Source organism: Scomber scombrus, chromosome 15 (assembly GCF_963691925.1).
Source record: "Scomber scombrus chromosome 15, fScoSco1.1, whole genome shotgun sequence".
Lineage (NCBI taxonomy): Eukaryota > Metazoa > Chordata > Actinopteri > Scombriformes > Scombridae > Scomber > Scomber scombrus.
This window is the reverse complement of record NC_084984.1, coordinates 7,450,579-7,474,232: the sequence shown is the minus strand read 5'-3', so window position 1 is coordinate 7,474,232 and position 23,654 is coordinate 7,450,579. Positions and strand designations below refer to the sequence as shown.

Here is a 23,654-nt window from a genome sequence, read left to right as displayed (position 1 = left end):
GGACATTAGATCAAACAAGCTTAGCCTCCTCCCCGCCCCAATAATTTTTTGTACAGTTCCTAACTGCTTAATTAGTCACTGCTTAATTCTTTTGCAATTATACACCCTAATTTATGTGTGTTTTTACATGTTTCTCCAAATAAATAATGCACAATATGTAAAAAAGCTTTTAACTCTGCGATGAGGCTCTTTTCTTTGCTACTTCCATGAGCCAGTACTTATTCATGTTACTCAAAGTCATTATTCCCCCTGACCACACGTACCATACAGTGTAGTCAAATAAAATATATATATATATACATATATAAGCTGCTCAATTGGATAAGTACTGTACATATTGTTAAGTGACATCCTTAGTTAAATCCCGATTAATGCAGGAAGATAGTGAATCTCTATTCACTTTTTAAGACTGAATTGCCAAGCAGGCACAGCTGGTAGCTGCCCCAGGGCACCCCAGAAAATCCAGTCCTTCTGTATAGGAACTGATCTGTGAAAATATACTGTAAGTGAAGATATATCTGGGTGAATCCATCTTTAAAGCTCAATTTCACAACATAAGGGCCTTCAAGTAGGGTGTCTTCAGATTTGTGCTTACATGTTGCGTATTCTTTTAATTTGTGTTTAATCAAATCAACCCACACTAAATTGGAGGCCAGTGAGAATTCAAGCATAGAGCAAAGGATAAACAACACATTGCTCAGAAAGTGGGAGGAATGGCCATGTGTATTCATTATCTAAGACTAGATACTTGTTAAGTCATCCACTCTGTCAAATTATAATGAGTTTCTCATATATACATTGGTTGGAGATGATGGTGGTTGATGATTGGGTTGGATAATGATATTTGGATGTACGCCACATGTTATGTTTTCACTTGATGTAGATTGTTTTATGTGAGCGTCTGTGTAAAATATCTTTATTTTGTACATTTTTTTATATATTTTGTTAAGTTTATGTTCAAGTCTGTTTCAGTTGGCTGCAAGACAAATTTCCTCGGAGGGAACAAAAACATTGAAATAGAAATATCTGATGAAGTGTAACGTTTATTCGCTTAGAGCACTGAAGTCAGTTTTTCTAATATCCTTGTCAATCATTGGTTCATTAACAACTGTTTGGCCAGTCAAATCTAAGAATATTCATTGAGGTGTACAGTGGGGACATTATAACCTGACACTCACTGTTTACTCAACTGATCACTCTAATACCAATGGTATTTCATATTGTTAATTTAACTAAGATGAATGTATGTTAATCAAGGAGAACTGGATCTCTCAGCAGAATCCTGTTGCAGCTCTGATTCTTTAAGAGCTCCTTTAAAGAGCAGAACCTTTTTCCCCTCACCAAATCTAACTGTAAATTTGCTGTAAATGGTCACTTCCTGGACCCAAGTGTCTCTGACTGAATTTAAATTGGTGTATCTACTGTACTATAGGTAATGTGTTTGGAAATTGATGCTCTTTTAAAAGACTTTTCCTTTTTTAATGAGGAGAATATGCCTGAAGCAGTGAAAAATTGGGGCCAGACAGAAACACTGTAGGTGAAGATCTGTGTAGGCTGGCGGGTTGGCTGGCAGAAAGAAAAAGCTAGATTTTGTCCATATGTGCACAAATAGCTAGCACATACTGTATGTCATCATGCAAAACAGAGCATGTACACAAACACCTTGGTAAAGGTAGTGATTATTTCATAGTGTCTTAACTGTCATTGCATGCAACAGTTCTGCAGCAGCCCCTGCTCAGACACGCATGCCCTATGTGGTCAGGTTGTACTAATGAAGATATCGCACAGCAGTACGAGCAGGTGGGACCAGCGGAGCCAGAGAAAGGTCAATGAAGCAGCCAAAGTGACACTCAGCTCAATGTGCCTAATTGCTGTGTTTGAGGAGAGAGTGGAAACATGGACATGTGACACGTTCTCGCTTGGTTAGCTCCAGTGAAGGGGCCCCATTAATGACAGGCTTGTGTATATGTGTTGATGTCATTACCAGATGTTGTTATTCGGTAATGAGAAAACTATCTTGAGAGTAGTGTGTATGTGTGACCACATAGATATATATGCTCCTTAAAGGTGTAGTGTAGAATATAGTGGTGTTAGCAGAAAGGACTTTGCAGAAATTGAATCTAATATTCATAATTATGTTTTAATTAGCTTATAATCACCTGAAAATAGGAATCATTGTGTTTCTGTTACCTTAGAATGAGCTCTTAATATCTACATAGTGAGTGGGTCCTCTTCAAAGGGGCCATGTTTGCACCACCATGTTTCTACAGTAGGCCAGAGCAGACAAACCAAACACTAGATCTAGAGAGGGCCTTTCACATTTTTCACAAACATGGTTTCACACATAACTACTTTCACACTAATAACATCTCAGTTTGAACATAAAGTAAATATGATTGGTTGTGTTGATAAGTGTGTGGGTGGTGAGGTGTCTGACAGAAATAAATGCAAAATGTTGGCAAAACATTGTTTTGTCGTTAATGGCAATCACCACATTTGAATGCAACTTTGTCTTACTTAATTGCAACCCTGTCACATGATAAAACACAGTGTACTACTAATTAGGGCTGAAACCTATTTTCATCATCAGTATATGTTGTTTCATCTATAAAATATCAGAAAGTTGTGGAAAAAATGTCTATCACCATTTCTCAAAGCTTAAGATGCTACCTAAAATGTCTTTGTTTTGTCCCGAGCAACAGTCCACCACGCAATAAGGTATATAATTTATTACCATATACCCTTTTTACACCATAATTAGCGTGTACATGCAGTATTTAATGCAAGCAAACCCACTAAAAATAGATAGACTCCTTTCCCATAGAGAAGTTAGCATGGCTAGCATCAATAGAATACTATGCTGTGCTGTGTGTATAGCACAGACTGTATAAAAATAAGATGTAGCCTTACAAGGTGGGCAGGCGACAGGTGTGTTCATGGTGTTTGTGTGCTCTGAAAGACGTCACGGCACTAAAGTTGACTGACTGTTAGCCTAGCATGCTAATCCCACAATAAACATAGGGCCATATGTTTACGTATGGGCTCTCTGTAATAACAAAGTATATTACCATATGTAAACATATGGATGAGACCATATGTTTACAGATAGACCTTATTCTGGACCTTATGTCCACAGAAAGAAACAGATGAAAGAGCAGCTGGAAAAGGGGCAAAAATTAGTGCATCCAATGGAGTGTCATGTTTCCTTCACTGCTGATCAGAGCTGGAGTTGATAAATACCCGTGACTACTGCAGAGTCATTTGACCGGGGAATGCATGCTGAGTGAACGCTTTCCCACTGAAGAATAAAGCCAGATGTTAGTGGGTGTTAGCGGGGGTTTTGTCTTGTGTGAATAGAGCTACAGAGAACTAGAAACCAGAAAAATACTCACTTTTGAAAAGCTCAAAGCAGCAAATGTTAGTATTTTTTCCAAAAAAAAATTACTCAAAATGAATAATTGATCATCAAAGTAGTTACCAGGTAATTTTCTGGCAATTGACTAATCAGTCAATTGACTAATTGTTGCAGCTTTATCCCTAATATTAATAAAAATATATCCAGAGCGTGTGTATATTGCTCAGACTAGAAGTATCACACTCAGCCCACCTATCATGGATTTGAAAGACTGCCATATGTTTAATTTTTTTTAATGTTTTCATTACTCTTTTAAAAGTCAGCATCCTCTATTGGGCAGTAGGTTATCTCAAGAACATGCCACTCAGCGGCTGTTCAATTGATTTCCATCAGAAAGAAATGGCCAACAACAAAACAACAGCAATTTACTCAAACATTCAGCCACAGCTTTGAAGTAGAAGAAAGCTTATTCTGCTTCTGCATCCTCATACCGCTTCACGGAAGTAGCTCTACCTCTTTTGCGTGGCTGTACTTGGACATAAGTGCAAATACTTACACAATTTTTCAAGTCTGCCTTACAACAATAGTCAGATCCCCAAATGAACACTGAAATGTTTTTTTTTTTTTATTATAATTTCTTGCAATCATTCATCCTGTTCATGCTGGCCATTAGCAGATCCCTTTATGATGCACTAAGTGATGGGGGCGAAAATCCACAATCTTCCTTTTATGCAAAAATGTATTTAAAAATTCATGTGAAGCTTCAGCCTTCCAAATTAGTAAAAATCAGTCAATAGCTTTCAACGTTATAGCCTTTTGTTTCTATCCTCAACTGCAGCTGAACAGGAAAACAGAGAGGAAAACAAATAATGAATTTGATACTAAAAGACTGTAACTCTGGAGGAAAATACATTCGATCTGACTAACTGCTGAAGCCTCATATTAACTTCAAATTAACTTTAAAATATATCGATTTTTTGTCCAGATTTTGTCCCCCATCACTTACATTGTGAGCACATTTCCTAAGGATACTGGCCAGTATTAGCAGGATGAATGATTATAGCAAACAAAACTTGTTCCAATGTTCATGTGGACACCTGAATATTGTATAAGACCTGAACATTTGTGAACCTATCCTTTAAGGGAAATGCAGCTCGCTGACATTCGCAAAGTGTACACGTTGGTCAGCTATAAAAACCAATCAATCATTTATTTTTAAATTCTCATGCATGCTTTTATATTCCACCAGTCTTGTATTCATCTGTACATCCTGTCACCATATCTCATATCCACAAGGCTTGGACTTGAAGATAACTTGAGCCTCACCAGATCCGCTGTGTGTCCTGTCTATTTCAGCTGTTGCACAATTTATTCACTTAACTGGCAGGACAGCAGGCACAAGGTGGAGTTTGTACGTTGATTGCTGGCGCCCTAAAGCCGATTTATCTGATAGATGTTTGGACCTGGCCCGCTGGGCTGACCTCTGGGGCAAACTCTAAATTAGATTTTTTTTTTTTCTTCTCCCCTCCTAGCTCAGACTGTGTTGCTATGTCACCTCTGTTTGTCATTTCTCCACCACCTGCAGTAAAGGAATCACTTGGTATACAGATATTATGAACTCCATGATTGCAATTGTGTCACATCTCCTGAGACAAGGTGCTGTCGTGGATGTCGTGGTGACAAAAAAGCACAAGAGAATGGAGACAAAAGAAGAGCACCGGTCGGGTTGTGAGTGATAGATGGCACGGCCAAGGAAATGGTCTGGAAGAGAATGCTGCGTCAAGCAGTCAACTGGCCAGGCATCGATTTAATCTTGTGCACTCTCCTGATTTGACCGTGTCACCGTGATATTGAAAAGCCTAAGTGGATGTGGGGCTGTGTTCACTCACCTGAGCACACTACAGTGATAAGCCCACAATGAAGCTAAAAGTGGGCTGAAACACTGGACGAAATAGAATGGGGTAGAACATCACAAGACACAGGGTAAGACAGCTGTTTCAAGCCCGCTAACAAGCAGCTAAATCCACTAGAGGGGCTGGTCTATTGATTTATACAGGGGTTAGAGGAGTCACAAAGCTCATGCAATTGGATCCTTTGTATCCAATGGATTTTGACTCAGATTTCTACAGAGATCCCTTTGGCTCAACGACTATCGATTGAGCTAAAGAGATTTTTTATCTAATGAATATTCTAATTGCTGTCATATGAAACGGGGGCGATTAACTGTGTGAGGAATTCATGTTTGAATATGTTTGATAGATTCTAATAAAGCGCAAGGATTAAGCTGCAGCCTGATGTTTATGTATAGCGGAGGGAATTTGATATTGATCCCGGGGCCGTCCAGGCTGCTGTGTTACATGTCACTACCTCTCTCATCTTTCATACTTCTGCACAGTCCTCTGTACAGGTCACACAAATGTCACAAAACAATCTTTAATTAAAAAAGGACTAGTTCATGAATCACGTTTAATTTAAAGTATCAGTCTTTTGACATTTAGCCTGCTCACATTGCATTGTGGGATCAGTCGATGTTCGGGATTAGCTGTAATCCTGGGTATTTGGTGAATACATTCATTAATGGAGAAACGTGTTCAGACAAGTATGAACACTTTTACTGACTCGCACACTTTGGAACTGACGTGCGCATACATGAGCACATACAATCATTCTTCCTCACTCACTCTACTCAATGAACCAGGTCACTCTTCGCCTCTCATATTTGTCTGCACATTATGCATTGGCGTACAGGCAGACACACACACACACACATGCACACACACACACACACACACACTTGACAAGCTGCATAAACAAGAACCACACAGGTCGACACACTGTGGACCTCTCTCTCATGTTTTTAAGATTAAGTGTCAGCCTCACCTTGACCTGGGGTGACTTCACTGTTATTTTGTATGCCATTAGGTTCCCCGTTAGATGGATTGTCCGGGACAATCAAAACAACATTAATTTTAGCACTGTGTTGGGATTATAGTAGATAGCCTCTGCCACATTTAATCATGATCGCTTAGAGATCTGCTCAGCTTTCTCACACCAGTTCTTATCAAAATCATTAACAAATAGTTTGATTCCTGAAATCGAACAATGTAAAACATCAAATCTGTGCTGCCACATACAGGCCAAAAGCACCACTTATTAAACTGTGTCGGGGCTGTCTACTTAACAAATTAATTGTATTTAAGAATTCTGAATTAGGTGTTATCTGTCATCAGCTAGGATTTGCAAGCTTATATGGTATTATCCAAGCACTGCTTAAGCATTGATTTATTCAAGGAAAGAGCACACCATTACTCCTCCAGCATCATCCTGCTTCTCATTCATGCAGCTACACACACACACACACACACACACACACACACACACACACACACACACACACACACACACACACACACACACATACACAGACACACAAAGGGTTGTCCAGTCCCGCTCAACCTCTCTACTGCTGTCCACTGAGCAGAGTATCTGTCTGACTGGGGGATTTGTGCCTTTTGCCTTGCCCAAAGGCAACACAGCAGACGCATAAATTAGGTGTTTATGTATGCATGTGTGATAGTGAGGGTGAGTGATGGTGGTTTTGACTGAGGGGTTCAAGCTGCAAGCTGTCAAGGTCTTCTAATTGAGGCGTTATTGCCTCTGATGGTGGGCTCTAGCAGCAGGTTTATAGTAGTCTTAACCTGTTAATTAAAGTCCAATAGAATTCCTAATGAGGAGAGAGATTGCCTTCTGTCTGAGGCTATTCGGTAGACGTTACTCACATAGCATCCATATGGACAGCTGATGGCACAGCCCCCTCCTTATGGCTGCTATAGTCTTTCAACTAGCTTTACTCCGCGTTCTCTTTCTTGAATTTCACACGCTGTGCTGTGCTGTGATAGCAAACCCCTTACAATGCACAGGTCCTGCTCTGCAAAGTAGCCCACATTACCTGAGACACTGAGCAATGAATGTACCGTCTTATTTTTTTGTTTGTCGTGAGTATTTGCATGGTGTGCACAAATAATCAGGTTACGTAAGGTGGAATCTGGGACACTGTGTGCAGAGGATGTGCCACAAGGTGCTGAGCATGCCCCGCTCACTTGCTCATTTGCTCATTTGCTTGGTTATTTGAAGTGAAGCATCATTTGTGTGACAACAGGAAAGAGATTGGGTTGACATACTTGTGCCGTGTCCATCTAAGCTTGACAAATGAGGGTATTCAGCCTTAAAAGATCTCAATTCTTGTTGTTTTGCTACTTTTTTCTGTTTCTTTAAAGATTCATTAGGAATCCTTGGCACAGTACACTGGGACTAAGTAAAATGGGAAATTGTTCATTAGTAATGTATTGCATAGTAAAGCAGGGACTTTCATCCACTTTGCCTGGCAGAAATCATATACATATATCTTTCTGTCACTGGATGAGCTTGTTAGATTTTTTGAATTTTTTTTTGGCAGCTTAATATTTCGTGTCCTATTAAAAACTCAGTAGATGACATGCCCTCCAGCAGTTTGCATACTTTCTGATTAAAATACAACCTTTACCTCAACTTTGTTCCCTTGTTTATTATTCATGTTATCTCACTATCACATGCCATTTACTGCAGAGCTTTTTGGCTAGATCACATATTCACTCAGATTGCATTACTGGGGCAGTTAAAAGTAACGTTTGAAGACCTCCACTGGGACATAAAATGCAGGGCAGATTGGGCTCCGATACTGTGCTTTGAACCACTGGCCCCTGCTCACTAAAGAAAATCAGAGACGAGGTGAGAGAATAGTGCTGCTGAGAGAAGAGATGCCGGATAAAGTTACTTTCTTCCTTGCATTTTTCAGGGTCCATTTGAGATCTTTACCTTTTGACATATGCAAAGATGCTGAGAGACATGGAAAAGCACTGCACAGGTGTTTGATTGTCATGAATTTTTAAATGTCAAGAGACCACCGACTGCTTTCCTGATGGGCTTTTTGCCAACCTCCATTTTCTGTCGCTCTGGAGCCAAACCATAGTGTTAAAATACTAGTGAATTAGTCATGAGCAAGACTTCACTTTAGAATGGGGAACACATTCTGAGTTAGAAAGGCTTAATTTAGAGTTATTTGGACACTATTGAAATTTGTAGTTTTGTGCTTTGCTACACAATAATAGACCATATTTATTAAGTGTACGGGAGAATGACTATTCTAGTGGTACTACCATCGCATAAGGCCCATAATGAGCAAAGCACATTTAGATCGCAATTCATCTACAATAGCTTTCTCACTTAATACGAATAAGCAGTAAATAGGATGTTATTGAAGCCTATTAGTTGTAGAATATGTCCATGCAGAATAAGGCATTAATACATGCTTTATAATGATAAATATAATAAAGAGCCAATATACTACTAATATTCCTTTCTAATAAGCAAATAGTTAATGGTGAATATATGTATCTTAATATAAAGTGCTATTGCAGATTCTTTTGTCTTTCATTTGTTAATGTTATCCAATATTCAGGAATAATATCATAAGTAAGTCATTCCTGGGTGCTGGAGGATTATGTGGACCATCTTTTCCGCCATGTCTACTTAAATCTTCAGAAGGAGAAGGAAAGTGAAGCCGATGTAACTGAATGAGTCAGACTGATATAGGCATAAGTTAACACCTTCCTCTATAGTAGAAAGAGTGTTTCCAAATGATAGATAAGCCTTTGAAAATGTTCAAGGCTTTCATGAAGCCTTAAAGCTGAATTTGAAACCTCAGATAGCTCTTAATATCTACTGTAAAGCTGGAAGTCTGGCTGTGGAATATAATGCGCGCCGCAATCAGAGTGTCACAGGTTAAACAACGATATATTTTTATACCAAACAATTCACTTTGACTGTAATGTTTTGACTTGATGGTTTTTGAGTTTGATGGCCGCATACTGGCTCAGTGTGCTCACTCATTTGAACAGAATCTCCAGTTGACAGGATGCTCAGGAAGAGTTGTCAAAATAATAGTAGAAACCAGGAGAATACAGTATTATACAAACTAAAAATGAATGTAAAAAGTAACCCTTGTGTTTGTATGACAGAACATATGCTTATAATAAAATGATCAAGCTTGATGACATTTTTAAAAAGTATAAATATGATACAAAGAAGTAAGATAACTGGTTATCTCTAGCAGATCTACCTTTGTAATAAAGTTTGAAGATTTGTGAGCAAAAGATTTGAAAAAAGCAAAGGAGCAGAGGCTGAGGTATTCTTATTTCAGTCCCAAGGAGAGGTCAAGCTCTAAAAAATTGTGTCCTACAATCCCTATAATGCAACTCAGCAGTGTCTTTTATTAGACCCTCCCTTCTTTCAAACTGACCATCCTCATTTTGTAACCAATACCTTGAAGCCTCTGAGCCTGCACTGAGACCCAGATGACCCAGAGGATGAACCTTACTGACTTTGGTGAACCCCTGTATTTTCTATCTAGCACCACAGGTCAACATTTTCACTTAGCCAGTGAAATATCTCAACATCTACTGCATGGACTGGCACAACGTTTTATACAGGCATTCTTTGGATACAAACAATGTCTCTCAATGACTTTAGTGATCCCTAGACTTTTCCTCAGGTATACTTTGTGTTTAGTGCTAATTAGCAAATGTGAGCACTTAGATAGTTAATATGGTAAACATTATACCTGCTAAAACTGAGCATGTTAGAAGTATCACTGTGAATATATTAGCATGCTAACTAGTAGGGGTGCAAACTCTTAGTCTTGTCACTCTTGAATTTAGAAAACTCCCCTCAGAGCCAAAAAGAATGTTTTGCACCTTTTTTCACAGGTAGTTCTTCTCGTGATGACTTTAGCGAACTTGATGCAATGTGCGACACTTTTTTTAAACAACTTAACAAATGTGAGTGAAGTGCTCTGGAAAATGTCAAAATACAGTTAACAAGGAGACATGTTTCCTTAATCGTTGTATGATATTGAACCCAGTGAACTGGAGTAGATGTGATTTCTATTGTCTGAAGGCTGCTGAGTCTCAATGATGAAGTTAAACTTAACTGATGTGAAGTAACGTGTATCAGCTTGTTTTGCTGGTGCACAGACCACTCGTAGGTTTCCATTGCTTTTTACCACTGGCTTTTACCAATATCACCAATCATGTCAAAACTCATTTGTGCTGCTGATAATGCTTAAAGCGATCAACGTCAAACTTGAGGTTAAGTCTTCAAGGAAATATGCCACTTTGCTGTGCTGCTGCATCCATCAAGTCAACTCAAGTCAAGTCAAAATGTATTATTCCATCAGGGGAAATTTGGTTGCAGGCATGTAAATATATATATAAACATTCATATTCATAAAAAAAATAGTCCCATAATGCAACAATCTAGAGACAGATCACAGGGAGAAAGAGAAAAATGCAAGATCATTTTAAAATTTAGACAGTTAAATGTCAAATACATTAAGTGCTTAAGTGCAGAGGTCACATATGCAAATTCAGACTATTAATGGCCAAAAAAAAGGGACTCTCTATCTTTTTGTCCTCTGAGTAGGAGTTCTGTATCTACCGTCTGAAGGTAGGAGCTCAAACTCTCTCTGCAGAGGTTGATCAGGACAATTCAATATGGTGTGGGCCTTCCTTAGGACCTGCCTGTAGTAGAGGTCAGATAGCTGCAGCTGACTCACCTAAAATAACTTTACTGGCCACTTTGACAAGCAGGCCAATCCTATTATTATTGGCCAGATTCAGGTTCCCCAAACCAGGCCACAAAAAAGAAGGACAGAACAGAGTCAATGAAAAGTCTATAAAACAGAGTCATAACTGTACTGCACACATTAAAGGAGTATATTTTTCCTCAAGAAGTACAGACATTATAGGACCTTTTTTTTAAAAAAATTTTTAGAAATTACATCAACCATTTGGTTGGAAGCTTAACTTGTCAAACACGGTACCCACATACTTGTGATGTTCCACCATGTCAATTTCAATCCCTTTAATATTTGTCAGTTTAGGGTTTGGTTCCAACTTCCTCAAGTCAATGATCATGTCCTTAGTTTTAGAAACATTCAACTCAAGAAAAGTCTCCTTAAACCATGACACAAAGTCTCCAACTACTTGCCCATGACCTAGTTCCTCTCCTTCCAGTAACATAAGTATAGCAGAACCATAGGCAAACTTTATAATGTGTCTGGTCTGGTATTTATTTGACAGCTGTTTATGTAAAGAATATAAAGGAAGAGAGACAGAGCACATCCTTGAGGTGAAACGGTGGATGAGTTAAGCTTATTTGAAAGGACACCATTAACTCTCACACATTGTGACCGGTCTGTCAAAAAGTCTAAAATCCATCCAGTGACATTAATATCAAGATTAAATTCGAGAAGAAGTTTCTCTGGAAGCAAATATGACTGAATAGTAAAAAGAGCAGAGGAAAAGTCTACAAACAGGAGCCTGGTGTTCGTCAACGGACCCTCAAGGTGATGATATGGGTAATTCAGCAAGGTCAGGGTGGTATCTATGCATCTCTGCTGACCCCCTAAGCACACTAGAGGGTCAAGTGAACTTTGGAGCTGCTATAGAACAGTCTGTTTTAAGATCTTCTCAAAAACTATCATAACTAAAGATGTAAATGACTGCTAAGCAAACTAAAAAAAATAAAACTGATGAGATGCCATTAACAAGAAGAGAAAAAAAAGAATATCACCCTCCATAATCAACCTTGATAATGACCGATGATAAATTATATTGATGCATTAGCCAGAGGCCATACACCTATTCATTTGCAGGATATTAAAACATTTTTTCATTAAATCTAATTTCTCCCCTGCCAAAAAAATTAATAAAATTACAAAACAGCATTGTTTAAAATAAAGTTTCATGCTCTGAACCTTTTCTCACATATAGCCACACAGCAGTAATTTATTCATAAATTCATTCAATAATGGAGTCCCACTCCTATTTCTGCTCTGTGTAAAAGCTCTCAGTAAGAAGTGGACTGAAAAATGTGAGAAAAAGAGTGAAGAGAGGATTGTTTTCTAGGGCTTTACTTATTTATCGAGCCCCCTTACAAAGTACACTCACATTAGAATGAGCTGTCAGGTTGCCAGCGTGATTGCAGTCGAGATTGTATACGCCACACAATGCCTTTAATTATGTCGCTGTCTCTTCTCTGTCAGAAAAGACAAAATGGATCAAAGGCTATGTGGAAAGGAGTAAGTAAGCAATTATCTTCTTTTGTCTGCTATCACTGTCAGTCAACGCAGGCTGCCTTTCTAAACAACATCAGAGCAAAAGCAAGGGAAAAAAATGAACGCTGATGGATGAGGTAATAATTGTGTTGCTTATAACATATTAATAAAGGCACTCCATATCTGCATCTGTCATTACTCAAAAGTGACTTGATTGTTAATGCAATAAGGAGGCTGCTAGATATTACCCCTACTCCTCTTCACAGGTACACTTTATTAAACTGATTCAAGTGCTGTGTTTATCAAGATTAGGTGAGAATAAATTTCATTTAATTATGCTGTGGTTTGCCATTAGTTTTATTTGGTAAAAAGTAGAGTTTCCAGACTTTTCATTGAAAGGAGTGATATCCCTGTATGAATAGTACATGAGGCACATAACTTATCTAGTTGAAGAGGATTCCTGAGTTTCATTTTAGTAATATCTTCAAAGTTTTAATTCTCAAAATGCTTTTTTTTTTTTTTTTAAAAAGGGCCTTAGACATTGTCAACACAGGCTGCGTAGAGAAAGCAGCTCATTGGCAAAACAGCAACAGAAACATCAGTCCCCCCTCAGTGTCTACATGGGATGCGTTCAAGCACAGTATGAAGCATAAGTAACGCATGTTTTGGCAGCGCCCAAAGCCTAAAACAGAATCACTGTAGTTTACGCTCCTAAAGCAGACGAAGCATAAAAGTAAACTCTGGTAACAGTTATGCATGTAAAGCTGTAATGAAACATGAGCTGTTAAATGCCCTGATTAACCAGCTGTATTGATTAAAATAGAAGCATATCTGTTCTGTTCGGGATATGTGCGATGATTAATACAACAGAAAATAATAATAGCAATGATTGCAGGGGATGAATTAACAAGACACCATAGGCCTTGATGAGCGGGTAGGTTTTCAGGAGTTTTTTAAAAATCCTTAAAAGCCAGCCAGCTACCGAAGCTATGCAAGCTGAGGAGGAGATCTCAGACTACAGCAGGATGACGGGTCTAACAGAGAGGATGGGGATAGACCTGACATTGAGGCAGAGAATACGGCAGTCAGGGTATACTGGAGTAGATAATCCACAGTTTGTCAAGTCCGTCGGTGGATCTCTAACTAGCTAGCAGGCTCACAGCTGATTGGCAGAGTAGGTGAAAACACAATGCTGCGGGTGTACAACCACTGTAACTGTAACTGTTTGCAGCACAGGACTGGAAAATGTTGAGATAGGATGGGAAACGGTGGAGACAGTACACACCTATGCTTACCTGCAGTGAAAAGCATAAATTGACTCAGATTAAGAAGCGACAACATGCACATCAGTGTCCTCTCTTGATCCGGAAGTAACCCCGGTTCATGACATTTATTCAGATGAGTTTGTTTCCTTTCTAATATTAATGTGTGCATGTGCAAAATCTCATGGAAAAAGTGGTTGATGGGATAGAGATGGGAGACTTTTTTGTCAGTTTCACATCCAGGTAACCCACTTTTGCTTCGGCATGTTTACTCTTTGATTATCGGGAGAGCTGAGGGAAGCACGATCTCCCGCCTGCCAAAACCAGGCTGGCAAGCTGTCACAACATCGATGAAGACACATATACCACCTGGGTGTTTGTAGGTGACACACAGGCTCATGCACATAAATTGTATACACACACGCACGCTTTGTGCACATGTTTAAGAGCGAATACATTTACTTCTTAAAATATTCGTAGGGGGTTTTTTTTACAACAAAATATATTCCTGTGGTACTTTTAGAAAAAAAAGGAATTAAGAAGACATATAAGAGCAATGTGAAGTTACCAAAGTTCCTGAAACTGCTTCATCCCTTTAGAAATAGTTATATAATGTATTTGTATTATACCAGGAAGTCATTTCTGTTATACATCTCCTTACCTCAATAAAGAAAAAAGGGGAAGAGGATTTCCTACACGTATATTTTATATCAGTCTGGCAAATAACTAATTGAGAAACTTGAGAAATATGGTTATTATTCTTTCCTTCCTTCTAATCCCACTTGGACATGAATGGCATTTTTGCTTTGTTTTGTGTCATGTTTCATTATATTAAATGAAATCATATGACACATTTAGAATGGAAATCACTATTTGGTGAAATAACTTATAGACATCTGACATGTAACAAGGGACCCCAACTAGACTGGTCAATATTTTGTTTTTTATAAACTGAGCATATTTTCCTTTGTGTCCTTAATTAGAGAAGTGATAGCTGTCCAATAAATGTACTGGTGGAGTTAAAAGTACAATATTTCCCTCTGAATTTAGTAGAATTATAAAGTAGAAGAAAATGGACTTACTTAAGGTAAAATTGTTGTAAGTGCAGTACATGAGTAAATTAACTGAGCTACTTTGCACCACTGTATGCTCCCGTGGAAACTACACCCTACCTAGCAATCAGCTGGAAAGTCGAGATTGACTCTGTTGCTAGTCTAGAGTGCATTAGCAATCTGTGTTGTCACTTCCACCAATGCCTAAAGAACAAATATACTCACAAACACTTACTGTGGACCCCCCTCACAGATATGCAGGATAACTCTTGGTGGGCAAGTGAATAGTGCTTGCCCCTCCTTTGCTTGCCCACCATCCAAGCCTTGTAAGTGCTTCAGTTGTGGCACACACGCATTATCTGTGTATGTGTGCATGTGTGAGTCTGTTGTATCCTGAGATGACAGATGAGAGGTTTGCATCAATATTTGAACAAAGGGCTCTGGCATATCTTTCTGTTGAGGCCATGCTGTTTTTAAGAGTCTGAGAGACAGAGCAGAAATTGCCTGTGTGACTCCAGTTGCAGAGAAATTACAAGTTAGAGAGTAGATGTGGAGCTCCAGAGATTTCTGCAGTCTGACTGAAGTCGCTGCTAGACCCGGGGACAGGGAGAAGAAGCAGGAAAGAAACAGAGATGTGATTTTAAAGATGTTATAAGATCTGGCTATTGCCCATTTACCACCTTGTATTTTACTGTAGTTTGAAGATGAATGTATTACATGGAAAGTTAGCCGTACCCTTGTAGACAACAAAGTCACATTTTAAGAGAAGCATCCATGTGCACCAAGATGATGTCAGTAGGGATGTAACAGTACGTGTATTCATCCCAAACCGTTCGGTACAGGATTTTTAGTTTGATATTCTCCATGACCCAAACAATTACTGTTAAAATAGTTTAGTAATCCTCTTACTCCAACATGTGGAACAATAACTTCAGAGCGTGAATTCCACCCGGAACATTTTGGCAGTGTACCACTTAGCTGGCTTAGACAAGTTAGCCTGGTTACCATCGTTACCATAGTTACCCTGCTCATGTAGTGAATACCATCGGATGACAAACGCGAGCCCCAAGCTGGACAATTCTGCCGTTACACTGACCGAGTGCAACACTATTATTAAGATATAAGCCTGTGCTTGGGTAAGTGGTAAGTGGTTAAAGCGTTAGCCACATAATCGCAGCGTCCTTGGTTAGAATCCGGCAAGGGACCTTTGCTCTAGGTTATTCCTCTCTTTCTCCCTGCTTCCTGTCGGCCTCTATGCCACAACTATTTAAAAAATAACTAACAAAAATATAAGCGTCTGTGACAGTCAGCTTTTCACTCCACTGAAGCTGTTCAGAACAATTTTAAATACATTTGATTTTGTGACTTTTGTGGTCGGACAGCACGTCATAAGAATTAGTTCTGAGCAATCATAAATCAGCATAAAACAGATGTTAGCAGTGGTCCTTACTTTGCAAGAAAACAGAAAGGTTACTTTCCGTTTCCAATGCAGCACAACTAAACTGTTTCAGTAATAGTTTTGGCCAATGAGCCATTGTTGGACTTGCACTTGCATTCTTTTAAATAAAGAAGCAACATATTATTTACTACCAATCTTTTTTTTCCTGCTACACTGAAAATGTTCCGAACTGTGACCCCAAAACCAAGAGGCATACAAAACTGTGTATTTTATGTACCGTTACACCCCTACCTGTTTGTCAGAGGGACAACTCTCATCGTAGGCTGGTGCGTTTTGTATGTAGATGAATCATGTGTCGTGTCTGCAAAACGTTGAACACAGTCAGTCTTTTACATGTTACCACCACTGTAGTCCCATTTGCTGTTCTAGGAGACCAAGAAACTCCATCTCTGTCTATCTATCCCCTGTGGCAAACTTGTCATTCAGAGATCTCTGCAGGAAGAAGGAGAGGAAGGGAGTGTGGGAGCTGTGCATCACAAAGGTTGTGATCCTTCAGTGGGCCCAAGTTGGCTGAGGACCCAAAAAGAAGTGCCTTTCTTAGAGGACTCACAGGTTTATAAGTATTTCCTGAAAATGCTGAACTTTTTTCTTTTTTCTTTTTTTTTTGCACTGTCTTCCTGCCATGCACCCGGTTGATCTGAACAGATGCTCCCCCAGTGCTTCTCACTATCTTCAACACCCACCTATCATCTGCTTCACCAATCTCCCTCCACCCCCATCTCCTCTGCTCGCTTCAACTCTGATCCTCAATCTCGACCATCCATCTGCTGCATAGATTTGCGTCAACACTGCTCATGATGACACCTAACACTGGGTATATATGATTAATGCAGTGCTGACCATTGCCAACCTGTATTTATTTATGTATTTACACAGACATTAGCCTGGAAGTCAGTGTTTACACAACCGCAACAGTACTTAGCAGCAAATACAATCCACAAAATGGACCCTCATTCACCAAAATAATAATTATAATAATAACTTATTCCTCAAACCTGTTACTGAAATGTCAATGTGATGAAGTAATTAACCAAATATGATGCCACTGACTATTAATTAACAAACTTAACAAAAAAAACTAAAAATTAATTAGTAGATTTGTTTGTTTATTCATGGCTAAGCTAAGCCGCTTCCTGCTTATTAATACTGAATGCCGTGTAATGAGTTAAAGCAGTTTGAAAACTTTACTTCTTTGCCTCTGTCTAGTTTTTTTTCCAGTTGTTTGGTCTCCTAGACTACATAAAATGCATCTGGCAATGCAAGTTATTTTTTTTATTATGTTATGATTGCAGCATTTTTAGGATATGAAGATGGTCAGAAATCATTTTCAAAATGAGATACACTATAAAATGTTTTAGGCTTCAAGCCACTGACTATTGGACAACACATTAAAGCAATGTTGCATTTTATTAAAGCCATATATTCTCTCCTGCTCTCTCTCTCTCTAGTACTCTCTTTGTTTTACACAAACACAGAGACACCATTCTCAGTTTTGCTCTTGTTTTGTGGCCAGACAGATAATTCACTTAAAGTATAATCTGGAGACTTGTTTTATGGTGCCCCACACCTGCTGGAGGATGGAAAACAGAGATCATGTGCCATTGTGCCTGTAAAAAATTTGAATTCATTTCGGTTCAATGAGCATTACTCATAAAGAGCAACTCAAATTGCAGTCGCAAAAGGAGCAAGAATGACGAAACCGGCAAAAGTGTAGATAGTGGCGGTGTTGTCATTACTGAAAGTGCAAGCACAAGGTCATTTATATCCATTACAACTCTTTCAGACTGAAGAAAATGTATTTCCTCTGGATGCTTCAGCACAAATGATCAAGCTTGTTGAACATCTGCCCGCAGTCAGGGTTTTGTGCAGGTCTGACTGAAGGACACGGCTTATTATTGTAACAAGTACAAGTATGTAGTAAACCTGTAGCTGCTACAGTGTAGTATAGTCCTATAGGGATACAAGCAGTGATGTCTAGCCCTATGCCATAAATTCAGTTCAGAAAACTATTTTAAAAAAATGTTTGTGTGCACTTCTCAAAAAGAGGTGACCAAATGAAGGAAAGAAATACTAAAACCGTATTAAATCTTAAGTGTAAGACCAGTAAAGCAACCAGTTCTAATTATGGTAAAACATGGCAACCCTGTTAGGTGAGTGATATGAAGCTGCAGTTATCAACCAGGGTTTACGCAAACATTGGTGACCCACATTAACCCAGTACTAATTGTCTTGTACAAACAGTCAAACACAAGTTGAACTTGTGTTCTGCATCCCATGCATATAAAGAGTTTGTGTGTTTATTTGGTATCACAATTACGTCCTGTAAAGTGCAGCAAGAGGTTGAGGTTTAGAAGGCAACAGCCTCCGGAAACAAAACAGATCCTTCTGCAATCTGTTTTGTGTATGGGAGCTATTCAGACTCTTGCAATTGACTTCTTGGTCTGTTTGTAGGTGTTACAATGATCTGAAGTCTTGTTACAAGTTTATTGTGCTCCCAGTGAAAGGTTTAGAGAATGTTTTGTTGCACACTGTGGTTGTACGTGACACTTAGCTTGTTGTCTTGTGCAACCCACCAGCATTTCCTTGTTTTTATGATATCATGATCCAGGCATTGGGTTTTTGCATCACTGGATGAACTCAGTCAACACAGGGGCTGAGGTCTTGGAGTCTGAGCTCCAAGACGGGAAAGACGGTCCATGTCATCTGCAAATTTGATGACATGGGAGTTGGTGTGCAGAACAAAAAGCAGCAAGAAGAGGACACATGCCTGTTGGGGCTCAGTGTTAGTGTAGTGACAGTTACAGCTACTAGCTACCAGCTACCACTGACAACGACTTGTCTTTTCCATAGCATCAGATGGGGTTTGAGATGGAAGCAGGACAGCAGTTTGTCTGTAAGAATATGAGATTGCAGAGTGCTAAATTTGGAGGAGAATTTGGCAAACATCAGCCTGGCTGATGCCTTCCCGTCTCTCCATATCACTACAAATGTGCTGGAGTAGCAGTCATCTTTCTCTGTGTGAAACAGCCTGTGCTACCACCCAAAGGCTTTGCCACATTAGTCGAGTCAGCTAGGGGCTCTTTTCCCCTCATTTCTTTTGGATTTTCATTAACAGCTATGAATACATTGAGTAGACCACACGTACCCATTGCTTTTAATTTTACATGTGAAGCAATGGAGCATTTGCTTAAGGAAATTAAAATGTTTGTGAGTTCTCTTACAGGTTGCATCACAGCAGACTATGTCCACATCTTTGACTAAAGTTTATTTGAATACGAGACAGAGTGGCTAAGAGAGAGAGAGAGAGGGCGAGAGAAAAGGAGAAGATGTCTGATAGAGCCATCACTCAGCCCTTTGGCAGTGATATCTTGTTTTCCTCTCAGACTGGGCTAGATATATATGTGCCCCTTATGTGTTATTGCCAGTAGGGCTTGCCCTGGCTATGTTGGTGCCCTAGGCAAAATTTTGCATTGAAGCCCCAAAAGATTTAAATCAGAGCCCCCAAAACAGTGCAACGTCCAGTCTAAAATCAGATATAAATTCACACTAAAATCAATTGCCACAATGGTACCTCCAGCCCAGACAAAGTCCACCCAATCCAGGCCAGCCATTAAGAATTATGGACAGGAAATTTTCCAAACTGGGCTTCTCTTCCACACCCACTCCACCACCACCCACCCACCCACTCTTAAGTCTAATACTAACATGGGCAATTTCAAATAAGCTCATGGCTATTAGCCTTGCAATGACACAGATGGAGTATCTTGTAACCATTTCCAAATCTAGTGATATAGACCCATCCAGGTTATGCTCAGTTTTGCATACATATACTCAATATGACTATAAAGCACGAAAAGGTCAAGTCAGTTTTTTCAAAACACAGAGAAAAACTTTCTTTCAATTTAGACTGTGACAAAAACTCAAGTGGAGTCAAGGTGCCATTTCGATGAGTGTTTGGCAGCATTGCCTGAGGTAGCACATGCAGTTTGGTGGCTGTCGTGCGAAAACTGACTGAACAGCGAGGCTTTGCAAAATCATACCAGATAAAACCCCGCCTGGTTAATGGGGAGAAAGACAGGAAAAAAGTTAAGAAGGGGGCATGTGGATGTCTTTCAAAAAAGCTGTATACAGGCACACCTGTGGATAAGAAAACAAACAAACAAACAACTGACCCCCCCTTGGCGATCACCTTTGCGGCTTATGCCACAGGCCGGCCCTGATTACCAGTCTGAAGACTTGGTTGTAGATCACTGTGAAGCATAGGGCACAGCGGTCTCCTGAATGACGGCGTCGAAGCAGATCAAACATCCTCAAAATGTAAATGAGTCGTGTGAACAGATGTCACCGAGGAGCGTGAACGGCAGAGAGAAACCCCACAGCACCATCAATACCATCACATTCTGCACACACATCTCACATGATAACAGGAATTATCTCATTGCCATGTGTGCACTTACTACAAGGTACAGTGCCAGAGGGGGCGTCCTATGGTCCTAGCTTAGTGTTGCACTTTGTGATCTATATTCAGCAATTTCGAGAGCAAAGAAGATGTTATGCTGTTCCCAGAGACAGTTAAGTGCTTGTGTTTTCCCCTGGAGTCACATGTCCCACTGCTAGCCTGAGGTTAAATCGCACCAGAGTTTCCATTTCTGTGTCTCTCCTAATCTGTCTGCCGCAATACTGTGCCACCTGCTGAATATTAAATGAACATACTGAAAGTGTGGGGGAAACTGACTCTGAAATAAAGCCTGTAACACTCACTAAACCTCACTGTTGTTGATGTTGACATTTGAGGCATTAGTTGCACGGCAATGCTAAGCATTAGTATAATACCTGATCTATTAACAAATGAGTCATTACTTAGAGGGCTGTGGCTTTGTTTGACAGCTGTGTGTTTGTGCATTGATGTTCCCATTTATCATTGCCTGGATGCGGACTCACGTCTATGTTTGCATCTATCCAAACACAAACACACCATGTCAATGCTCCGTGCACAAAACAAATTGGAGCACTCTGTACAAGAAAAGCTTGCCTGGGGCTAGTCATTTTGAAATTAAAGCATGTCTCTTAGTTCAGCCTCAGTTCCAGGAATGTGGGAGAGAATGTGAATGTGTCCCACGTAGGGAAAGAAGAACACCGGGCAAGTCCTGTGATTTTCACACCCAGGGAATCACATCGGGTCTTTTATCTATTCCCCTCAATCAGGAGACATCTGGCAGGAAAGGTAGGAGGATTAGATTAGCTGGAGAGCAGGAGAGAGGAAGAGAGAGTGGATTCTCTAATCCTGATGGGGTTTTCACAGGTACGCCCATCACAGTGGGGAAACATGCAGCGTGCAGTGGGGAGTTGGGATCGGGAGGGGCAGGTGCGGGACGGTTTGCCTCACTAAAACCCATGAAAGAGGTTCCAGCAAACTAGAGGATTAGTCAGAGCGTAATTACACTTGCGGGGCCTCAGAAGTAGCAAAACGTGCGCCGTCTGGTACACACCTCAGACGGGCAGGAGAAGAAGGAAATAATGTTTGTTAATGTGTTGCCAGTGTGTTGCAATGAATTCCTCAACTAAATTAACTGTCTTTAGTCAACACCGACATCTGAGAGATCAAAGCAGTCTCTATGGGAGTGATGCACTGTAAATCTGTGTGATGAATATTATGATGCCTGTTTCTTGTTCAGTTTCAATAAGATGTTTATTCTAATCATTTGTACTTGTGTTTTGCTGTTGGATTCTGCTTGTGTTTGGCAGCCTTGTGTTTTTGACATTTTTGATCACACCTACCTATTACACAGCGTCTGTCAAAGAGCACTTATACCAATTTCTATTGTGAGGTTGCATTGCGTTAACAACTGCAATGTGTTCTAGCTCCTGTCCTACACTTCAGCTAGTTCTCCCAATTGTCTTCCTGTAGAAACTGCCATAAAATCAGTATTTCTATACCCTTTCAACAAAAATGTGCTGTTTCTTAGCATACAGAGTAGAAAGCATATATCGTGGCAACAGCACAGTACACTCTAACCCAGTGCTTCCCAAATAAATCAAGTTAGCAAACAACAACACTAAACAAGGATGGTATTTTTTGAAAGTGTTTTGTAGGTTTGCAAAATAAAGTGTGGTCTATATTTCCTCAGAATATACCCTGTAGCCTTGTGTGCATATCCCTGTGTATACTGTGATGCTCAAGAGGATTGGTTCTACAGTGGACTTTGTGTAAAATATTGTATTGTAATGCTGTGGCAGCAGAGAATGGATGATGGGGATGGGGTGATGTTATGTTATTTCTTATGTTGTGCTCCGAAACGATTTATATGAGGGGGGATCTCACTGTAAGGAATAATGGCTGTTAGCTGGGAGAGAGTGAGGGATAGTGGCAGATGGAGAAAGAGGTACAGTAATAGTCGACAAAAATTTTAACTGCTGGGTTAGGTGGAAGCTATGTGACAGGGAATAAATCTGAGATGGTTTAAATTAGCTGTTTTGTTATGACAGATGAATCATTTGCTTTTTCTGTTCCATTTTGTTCTGTATTTCTGTTTGTTCCATTATACAGAGTCTCATTTTAATCTTATTTTTTTCTTCAGGCCCCCGCGGTGAAAACCTGCAGCATGGCCAGTCCGGGACCCTGCCCCACTTCCTGGAGGAGCCTGTTGATGCTTACATCATCAAGAGCAACCCCATCAAGCTCCGATGTCAAGCTCGACCCGCTCTCCAAATCTTTTTCAAGTGCAACGGTGAATGGGTCCACCAGAGCCAGCACTTGTCCCAAGAGCACACTGACTTGGGAACAGGTATGACAAAAAAATGATTCTGGTCATTCATGCACAGACAAAAACATGTTGTATAGATACAGGATTTACAAACATGAATACAATCTGCAACTTAGACTTAATTCTTTCCCTGTTAATCGTTTCTCCTGTCACTTTAAGTCATGAGGATAGCATTCAAGTTTTGGATATGAAATACTGATGTCTGCAGACTGAAACTTTACAAATGGGCCTTTATGATAATGCCTATCTCCTACCCTGCAAATATATTTGCGTTACTTCTTTATTGCGTATTGTATGTCATATTTGATCTTAACTAAAATGACAACAGTTAAACCATGAAAAGGCACCAACTTGTTCAATTCTGGGATTTGACTTTGAACTCCAAATGGTGTTTTTTACTGATGCAACGTGCTGAAATACAGTTGTTATTGTTTTTGACATCCAATTCAATTCATTCCAACCAAAAAGATTTTTTTTTTCTCTCTTTAATGTCCTTGTCTATTTTTTATTGCATCATCTTACAATGGGTATTATATATCTAAAGTGTAATTATTTTATACAGAAAATTGAATATCAGTGATTTAAAAACTAAATTATGTTTTTTTTCC

At 39.6% G+C, this 23,654-nt stretch overlaps 1 protein-coding gene across 1 annotated transcript in view; it reads left to right on the top strand.

Annotated features, from left to right (window-relative positions):
• Window positions 1–23,654, top strand: part of LOC133995330 (netrin receptor UNC5D-like) — a 169,712-nt gene that overhangs the window by 84,495 nt on the left and 61,563 nt on the right. Inside the window, exon 2 of the mRNA XM_062434681.1 lies at window positions 22,861–23,067. Within this exon, the coding sequence (XP_062290665.1) occupies window positions 22,861–23,067 (207 nt within the window). The remainder of the gene's footprint in view (window positions 1–22,860; window positions 23,068–23,654) is intronic.